Source organism: Rattus norvegicus, chromosome 13 (assembly GCF_021556685.1).
Source record: "Rattus norvegicus strain SHRSP/BbbUtx chromosome 13, alternate assembly SHRSP_T2T, whole genome shotgun sequence".
Classification (NCBI taxonomy): domain Eukaryota; kingdom Metazoa; phylum Chordata; class Mammalia; order Rodentia; family Muridae; genus Rattus; species Rattus norvegicus.
The window spans coordinates 96,159,320-96,168,511 of record NC_141546.1 but is presented as its reverse complement, the minus strand read 5'-3'; the positions used below and the strand labels follow the sequence as shown (position 1 = coordinate 96,168,511).

At 46.2% G+C, this 9,192-nt stretch overlaps 1 protein-coding gene across 1 annotated transcript; it reads left to right on the top strand.

The window, feature by feature from the left end:
- The first annotated feature begins 1,055 nt into the window (after positions 1-1,055).
- Positions 1,056-8,105, top strand: LOC103693700 (60S ribosomal protein L36a-like). Its single transcript, XM_087581931.1, has 2 exons — positions 1,056-1,186; positions 7,769-8,105. Exons 1-2 carry the CDS (start codon positions 1,056-1,058, stop codon positions 8,091-8,093), a joined length of 456 nt encoding a protein of 151 aa, XP_087438057.1. The 3' UTR covers positions 8,094-8,105.
- The last annotated feature ends 1,087 nt before the right edge of the window (positions 8,106-9,192 follow it).

Here is a 9,192-nt window from a genome sequence, read left to right as displayed (position 1 = left end):
TGCTCAAGTGATTCAAAAACCCTTATGTCAATTGTACCCTTTTATAGTCATACGCAGCCCAAGCACTACAAGCACTTTTAGGGGAGTATTTTTAGTGTCTTAAGGTGTTCCAAACACCAGGAAGGGTATTTTTCTAACTTGGGCATGTTAAACAGCTCATAAGCAGTCCATCCAAAGGCACTAGGACCATTACCAGGGCGGGGCCATTACACCAGACAGAAGTAATTGCCAGGGACCTGGAACACAGCCTCCTGTCACCAGCCAGCTGGCTCCAATGTTTCCAGTCATCTGCTTGTACTGCAGCCATGTGGATCCTTACTGAAAAGCCTGAAATTTCTCAAGCAAAACGAAACAACAAAAACCAACCAAACCTAAACAGCCTAAAATTTCCTCAAAAGCAGTGTGCTTGCTGTGACCCTGGGGTGTGGGGGTGGGGAGGATTGTTCAGTCTCCAAATTGCTTGCGTCATAGGTGTGAGGACCCCAAGTTCTGATCAGTATGGCGGAATGGATGAACTCCATGAGAGACCCTGCCTCGAAAAAACAAAGCAGAAAGTCACCGGACAGCAACCTCTGGCTTTCCCATGCTTCCACCTTCAAGGGCGTGTTTAATCACCTGTACGCACCAGCCCACGTCCGCACCAGCCCTCGCTCATTCCCCCTCATTAGCCTACAACCCATTTAAAAGGCACAACCGGGGTTGGGGATTTAGCTCAGTAGTAGGGCGCTTGCCTAGGAGGCGCAAGGCCCTGGGTTCGGTCCCCAGCTCCGAAAAAAAGAACCAAAATAATAATAATAATAATAATAATAATAATAATAATAATAATAATAATAATAAAAGGCACAACCATCACCGCTTATTTGCTTAGCATTTTTTTGAAATGTGTTTTCAGAGTTTTTTTTCACTATTACATTTGTGTTTATAAAACGAATGCACTAATGATCCTTTAGTCAGAACTATTAGTTGATAATTTATCAGCGAGGCTTAACATTTCCTATCTAGCAGATAAGGACATACTCTAAAATATGTTGGAAGTATCTTGCTCAAGGTACCCGATGGTAGCAGAGGGTTCAAGTGTCCCTGCCTCCCGAGTGCAGGTGTCCCTGCCTCCCGAGTTCACCTTCTTTTCATCCCGAGGCTTTATCAATCACAGTCCCTCCAACTCTGCAGTCATAGGGCCCGAGAAGTGAGAGGAAATTACTTTCAGTCATCGTTTCTCTTTGCTGTGGTTTGGCAATAGAGTGTTTCCCCCTGGTGTCGGTCCCGCACCGATGTGGTACCAAGAGCCGGGCGTAAGCCTGCCGGTTTAAGAAGAAACACATACTCGGGTCATTGGTGTCACAAGAATCCCAATTCTTTTGCTTTATTCACCGAATATATACCCCAAGCTCACCCGGTGGAAAATTCCAGGAAGCACAGTGGGAAAACCGGCTTACGTTTTCTGGAACAAAAGACAGGAACCAATTATCATATTGCCCAGGTGTGTCGCTACAGGGCCAGGGCGTTCCTTTTTAGGAACAAAAGGCTTCTATGAGCATCAGCAGGGCTTCAGCAGGGGTCAAACAGTGTAGGGGACCCAGGAGGGTCCGACACCCTGGAGTCCTGTGTGCTGTAGTTTTGACTCCCGGTTGGTGGAACTATTGGGAGGGGATGAAGTGACCGCTGCTACTAACCCATCCCTCTATATCTGAGTGAATGCTGCCTTAGTGAGCTCAGAACTTTCTGGGCTATTAGCCTGCTGAGGCTGGCTGGAGGAAGTAGGTCACTGGGGTATCCTTTTGAAGAGCCCGTCGTTATCTGTTTACATTAAAAAAAAATTACATTATTTAACTCTAATCCCAGCATTCAGGAAGCAGAGGCAGGTAGCTCTCTGTGGGTTCAAGGCCAGCCTAGTCTACATAGAGAATTCCAGGAAAGTCAGGGCTACTTAGGGAGATCCTGTCTCAGAAAAAAAAAATTACATTTATATTTAGTGTGTGCACATGTGCATTCATATACAAGGAGGCACTTTTGGAGTTCAAGGGACAACCTTCAGGAGTTGGTTCTTTCCTTCTATTGTCTGGTGGATGGAACTCAGATCCTCTGGCTTGGTGGCAAGTGCCTTTACCTGCTAAGCCACCTTGCTGGGCCCTGAAGGGTATTTCTTATCCTCAGTCCCTTCCTCCCACCCTTGCCTCTCTCTTTGAAACTGTGAACCAAAAACCTGAGTATGAAATGTCCCCATAGGCTTGTGCACTAGAATACTTGGTACCCAAATAGTGGCCTGGCTTGCTCTACACAGGAAACCTCCAGAACCTTAGGCAGCAAGTCCTTGCTGGATGAAGTGGGTCACTGGGAGTAAGTCATATATGGCCCCTGATCCGATGAAGTCTGGGTGAACTGTATCACACTCCTGGAAGTGAACCACTTCTTCATGTGTGTTGCCTCTCTGAGAAGCACATTACTACTACTACTACTACTACTACTACTACTACTATTATTATTATTATTATTATTATTATTATTATTATTATTATTGTGGTATTTGGCCTGCATGTGTATTTGTGTGAAGGAGTCAGATCCACTGGAATCTGACTTACAGACAGTTGTAAGTTACCACATAGGTACTGGGAATTGAACTTGGGTCCTCCAGAAGAGCAGCCATTGCTCTTAACCACTAAGCCAGCTCTCTCATCCCCTGGCTAACACAATTTAATAATAGTTGAAGGCTAGAGAGATGGTTAAGAGCTCTTGGTCTTCTAGAGGACTCACATTCAGTTCCCTGAACTGATGTGGTGGCTCACAATCTTCTGTTCCAGGGATCTGACCCCTTCTGGTGCACATAGAAGCATGCAGACCCCTTCTGGTGCACATAGAAACATGCAGACAGCACACTCATCTATAGATAAAATAAATATCTCCAGGGAGAATCACACTTAGACGTCCCAATTTCTAACAGTTTAGTGTCTCTCCAGGTACTTCTTCAAGGGTTGATAAGAACTTTTTTGATTATAGGGTGGCTCTGGAGGTTCTGTGAATGGAATTTCAATCTGATAAGATAAAACCGGGAGCCACTGAGACTGCCCTGAGGAGTTAGGATGTGTTTACTCATTTAAAGGGAATTTCTGATAAGATTCTTAGAAATTGCAGGTTTACAGCTGGGAAAGGAGAAAGGGTTTAAGCAAAAGTTGTCACTTGTGCAGGATTCTTGATTCTTAGCAAGTGAGGGGTGAGGAACTCTCCCTTCCCATGGCTTTGAAATTTTCTCTTTGTCCTGCTGTGTGTGTGTGTGTGTGTGTGTGTGTGTGTGTGTGTGTGTTTGTGCATGTGCACACTCATGTTCATGCTCCCCACACCCCCTGTCCCCCGCTTGCCTGTACATGTATGTATTGGCTAGGCAAACACTCTAAGGTCATGCTCCAGTCACTTCTATGCCTATTTCAAAAGATGTAACATTGTCCTCTGAAGGTTTATGTGTCTAAAACACCTGCCCTGACGAACTGTGTCTGGTAACCATGGTTTGTGGCCTCTCTTTCCTCCTCAGAACCCACATGAATGCTTCACTGACATTTTGTTAACACATTCGCTACCAGAGACGAAATGTTTTTCTTTCTGGGTGTGGTGAGGTGTGGTGGCCAGTGCCCCTACCCCAGCACTCAGGAGACTGAGGACAGAGAATGGTGAATTCAAAAGTAACCTGGGTTATAGAGAGAGGGAGTCCCAATCTCAACAAACAAGTGAAAGAATGAATGATACACACAAAAGAGAGACTGAGGGAGTGGAAAGGGGTAAATAGGGACCTGGAAATATCAGATAAGCGACATTATCAAAAACTAGGAGAAGGGGTGGGCTGCCCCTCCAATGAGGGCAGGGAGCTGGGGTCTCCGTTTACTGATGTTTCTGGCACAAAGAGCAAGTTTTCCCAGGAGCCTTGAATTTTCTCAGCTTGACACTTTAAAGGAGGACCAGGTGATTCTATGGATGTGGTCTGGAACCGCTTGCCCAAGACTATAAGCCAATGCTAAGGACTAACTAGTAGAGAAGGAGGCTCAATCAAAACCCCCCAGAGCAAACCAAACAACAGCAAAATTCAAAAACAAAAGAAGGGAGTAGAAAGAAAGAGGAGGAAAGAAGAGAACTAGGAAGAAAAAGAGGAAGAGGAAGAGGAAGAGGAAGGAAGCTGGAAAGCGCCTGGCTGGAGTGGAGCCAACCAGAGAATTTTTGTGAGTAGTGCTTTGGGTAGTTAGGGTTGGTGTCAGTGAGTTAGGACTGTCAAAGCGGCAAGCAGGAATTCATGTGGCCGTCTGCAGCACAGCGTCAGGATCAGCACGGCGTCAGGATCACGGAATCTAGCCTGCTGTGTGGAAAGCAAGCAAAGACAGAGAACTGAACACGGCCTGTAGTCATGGCTACCCAGGAGACAGGAGGTTCTCATGTCCAAGGCCAGAACTCACTCCCGGCTACAGAGTGAGTTCAAGGCTAATTTGGGAAACTTTTAAAAATAAGAGCCTGAGTACATAGCTTAGTGATAAATTGTTTGTCTAGCAAACCCAAGGTCTTAAATGCAATCTATCCCCGTTATTACCGAGTGAGAAGTAGAAGGAGACTGAGGGAAAATAGGCAAATGCACATTTTTTTTTCCCTGCTGAAATATTTAGTGCTGTTAATCCAGCCATTTAACTTTCACGTGAATCTATGTTGTAATTGTATTTCAGATGTATTCTAAATATAAATACGACTTAAAAAGACACTCACAGAATCCAGTCATTTATGTGTGTTGTCTTAGTCAGCTTTTGGTTACTGTAACAAACACCTGAGCTAAGTCATCTTGCTGAGAAGAAAGGTTCGCTGTGGTTTATGGTTTTAGTTCCTGGCCAGTGGCTCTTGAGTCTGTGCAAGGCAGTGAACCATGGTGCGCAGTGCGTGGGTGGGGCGGTTACTCACCTTGCGTCCTATGGTGAGGAAGTGAAAAAACTAAAACAGAGGCGGTCATGGGGGTGCTGACCTTTAGAACCCTGTCTCACAAACCAAACCAAACTAACCAACCAACCAAACCAAACACCCAAAAAGAAGAAACTAAAGAAGAGGAGGAGGAGGGGTTGGGGATTTAGCTCAGTGGCAGAGCGCTTGCCTAGCAAGCGCAAGGCCCTGGGTTCGGTCCCCAGCTCCGGAAAAAAGAAAAAAGAGAAAGAAAAAAAAAGAAGAAGAAGAGGAGGAGGAGGAGAGTGTGGTTCCACATGTGGTCCCTCACTTCCCTTAAACACTTCTACAGCTTAAACCCGCCTAGACTTGCCAGGTGTTGTCCTGAATGTCTTTAATCCTAGCACTCGGGAGGCAGAGGCAGATGGATCTCTGTGAGTGTGAGGCCAGCCTGGTTTACAGAGTGAGTCTCAGGAGAGTCAGGGCTCCACAGGGAAGCCCCGTCTCAAAAACAAACAAAACCAACAACAAAAATAACCAACCTGGCTCAGCAGGTTAAGAGAACACTGACTGCTCTTCCAGAGGTCCTGAGTTCAATTCCCAGCAACCACATGGTGGCTCACGACCATCTGTAACGGGATTAGATGCCCTCTTCTGGTGTGCCTGAAGACAGCAACAGTGCACTCATATACATAAATAAATCATTAAAAAACAAACAAATGACAAGTCCAAACAACTCAAAAACAAAAACAAAAACAAAAAAAACAATGAAAATCTCCTAGACTCTATCTCTGAAAGGTTCTACCACCTCCCAGCAGCATCACAAACGGGGAAATTTCTAGCACCTGGACCTTTGGGGACACATACAGGTCCCCAAAGCACAGAATGTCTGTTATGGGTAAAACAGCTCAGGGCCCTCAGATAGCACTTCCACCTAAGTGTAGCGATCTGTTCAACTCCTAAAGCTTACATGCAGGTGGAAGGAGAACTAATCCCACAAGGTTGTCCTTTTAGTCACAAGGATGAGCTGGTACTCTTGTTCTTGCCTATTACACACACACACACACACACACACACACACGAGACCCATACACACGCATGCACACACACACCCCCATCGTCATTATAATAACAAAGTTCAATATATTATTATGCCCCCAAAAGGGTTTTTTAAGACAGGAATTCTTTCTTTCTTTCTTTCTTTCTTTCTTTCTTTCTTTCTTTCTTTCTTTCTTTCCTTCTTTCCTTCTTTCCTTCTTTCCTTCCTTCCTTCCTTCCTTCTTCCTTCCTTCCTTCCTTCCTTCTTTCCAAGATAGGGTTTCTCTGTGTAGTCGTGGCTGTCCTGAAATTCTCTCTATAGACCAGAATGGCCTAAACTCACAGAGATCCACCTGCCTGAGCCTCCCAGGTGCCAGGACTAAAGGCATTCATTCCATCACCACCACCCAGCAATTTTTTTTTCTTGTTTCTTTTTTTTTTTTTTTGGCTCTGTTTTTCGGAGCTGGGGACCGAACCCAGGGCCTTGCGCTTCCTAGGCAAGCGCTCTACCACTGAGCTAAATCCCCAACCTTTTTTCTTGTTTCTTATTTAGGAATTCACTCTTTTTTTTTTTTTTTTCTGGTTCTTTTTTTCGGAGCTGGGGACCGAACCCAGGGCCTTGTGCTTCCTAGGCAAGCGCTCTACCACTGAGCTAAATCCCCAGCCCCAGGAATTCACTCTTGATACAGTTTAACTATCAGTTAATGGATGATTTTGTTCAAGTTAATGAAGAGAGATGAATGAAGATTCATTATGCAACCATGACTTTAAATATTCATCTCAAATATTTTATCATCGCCCTCAAACATTTTTAAAATAGATTGAATCACACTGAGTATTGTGTGAAGATTACAGTGATCTTGTGATAAATGTGAGTATGCTGAGGCAGTGCCTGGAAGCGAAGGCGCATGCTTGGTTCTCCAGGATCCACAGTGGGGAATTGAGAAGAACTGTGGTGAGAGTCAGGGAGGAAGGGACCCAGGGACGGGAAGCCAGGTGAAGTCAATGCCGTTTCTCGGAGGAAAGCAGTAATACGTCTGCTGCTCCTAAATGTGGACAAGTGTTCACAGCTATTTTCTGATGACCTGGGAGCACCCACCCAGCACAACAGAGGCATCTTGTACTAGCCGTGATAGTTGGCAAGAGTTAGGAGCCAGCTGGCCCCAGGGTGGTTAAAGGGGATGTTCTGGGTCCTGGGCTTCCTCGGATCCCCGGTCAGAGTTTCTGTCACAGTATTTATATGCCCAACGTGATCCTGGGCCAGTTTTATTAACTTCTCTGAGTCTCACTTTCATCACACTAGGAATGGAGATGGTATGTATTCACTGAGATAAGGAGTGCAAATGACACGGAGAAGGGCTTCACCAGACACCAGCCCCACCCACCAGCTCTCCTCTTTCTCTACCCCGACTCCTGCTGTGGTGCTCCGCACGGCTCCCAGTGGGCCAAAGAATGGGGCATAGTATAGTGCTGGGGTTGTAGAAATCATGGGAGATAGATCTAAGTGGTCTTCCTTCAGAAGTGAAGGGCTAATACGGTAGCCATTTTGGAACTATTTAGTCAGGGTGGCTGTGGAGCCAGAGCTTCACTAGGGGCAGCACTGTACGGATGTGCTCCACTCTCCCACCCCAGCGTGGTAGCATCGTAATGGCGCTTTACACACACGTGTGTATTCCACGCCATAGCTCTTCTCCCTCCACACATGGTGGGTGGGTGGGAGGAGGAGCAGTGTATGACCCTGCTGACAAAAACGGGTTATTCCGAATGCTGACCTCCTCTCGAGATGCACAGTAGGTTTAAAAAGAAACATGTACTCTTTCTGAGCTGATAGCGCTCCTGCAAACGTTCCTAAGACCCGCCGGACATTCTGCAAGAAATGTGGGAAGCACCAACCCCACAAGGTGACGCAGTACAAGAAGGGCAAGGATTCTTTGTATGCCCAGGGAAAGCGGCGTTGTGACAGGAAACAGAATGGCTACGGCGGGCAGACTAAGCCCATTTTCTGCAAAAAGGCTAAAACTACAAAGAAGGTTGTGCTGAGACTGGAGTGCGTTGAGCCCAACTGCAGATCTAAGAGGATGCTGGCTATTAAGAGATGCAAACATTTTGAACTAGGAGGTGACAAGAAGAGAAAGGGCCAAGTGATCCAGTTCTAAGCTGATTTTGTTATGAAGACAATACAATCTAAGCTGATTTTGTTATGAAGACAATAAAATCTTGACCTTTCACCCCCCCCCAAAACAAACAAACAAACAAACCAAACCATGTAATCACATGTTCTGGATTAAGAGAAATGGTGGTGCAGAGGACAAGACCAAGGTGGAGCGAAGAGAAGAAAGATCGATAGCAGCCCAGTATGGCAGCGTATGGTTTTAATGACGGCAGGCAAGCAGATCTCCGAGAGTTCAAGGCCTACAGAAAGGCTCTACATAAAGAGGGTACGAAACAAAAAAAAACCCAAAGGCCATTTAGCACAGCTGAAGATGGCGAGCCAAAAAGGGCCAGCAGGGTCAGAGCAGTCAACAAGAGACACCTGAGGTTTCCACACCCACTCTGCTGGTGGGAAAGCTTCCCTGCAGGAGAGCTCCATTGCTTTCCCCACCAGCTCCCCTTTCTTCCTTCCCTTCAGACAGGATTTCTCTGTGTAGGCTTAATCCACGCTGGAGGAAGCTCGAGGAGACAGGACCTGGCTTTCTGGAGGACACCCAGGACACAGTTTCACAGTTAGCCAACCCACTCAGGAGCTTAATGGGCACAGACACAAAGAACATAAAATGTATTTCCTGTGTTCTATGAGCATGGATGGCTCAGAGTCATGTGCGTGGCAAGTACTTTGTGAAGTCTTCCTGGGGGGATGCTGCACTCTGGGAGAGAGGGGACATTCTAGAGTGTAGAAGGAAGGACCAGTCTCTGCAGACTTCTGGAGAGTTGGTGGGGTGAGGTGGGGAGTGGAGGTGGGGGTGGGGCAGATACAGAGCAAGCCTGGGAAGGCCCAGAGACTGACACACCTGTTCAAAATCCAGCAGGCCAGGGTTTCCGAATGGCTCTCCTGTGTCCTGCTGAAGTTGGGACCTTTTTTCTGCAGAGAAGTATTTCTTGACTCTGAGCGCACCCAAACATATTTTTAGGCTTAGCCAAAAATAGCGAAAAGGATCTTTAGGATTGATTTTCAAGGGGTTAGAGTGTGGTTGGCTCAGGGGTGAAGGGTTTATGCTCTACAGCAAGCTTTTAAAGAAAAAAAGACGAACTTGGTAG

Coding starts and splice junctions, on each gene's coding strand:
- LOC103693700 (XM_087581931.1), top strand. CDS start 1,056: ATGGTAGCAGAGGGTTCAAGTGTCCCTGCCTCCCGAGTGCAGGTGTCC. Junction 1,187..7,768: donor GCAGTCATAGGGCCCGAGAA/GTGAGAGGAAAT, acceptor CTGAGCTGATAG/CGCTCCTGCAAACGTTCCTA.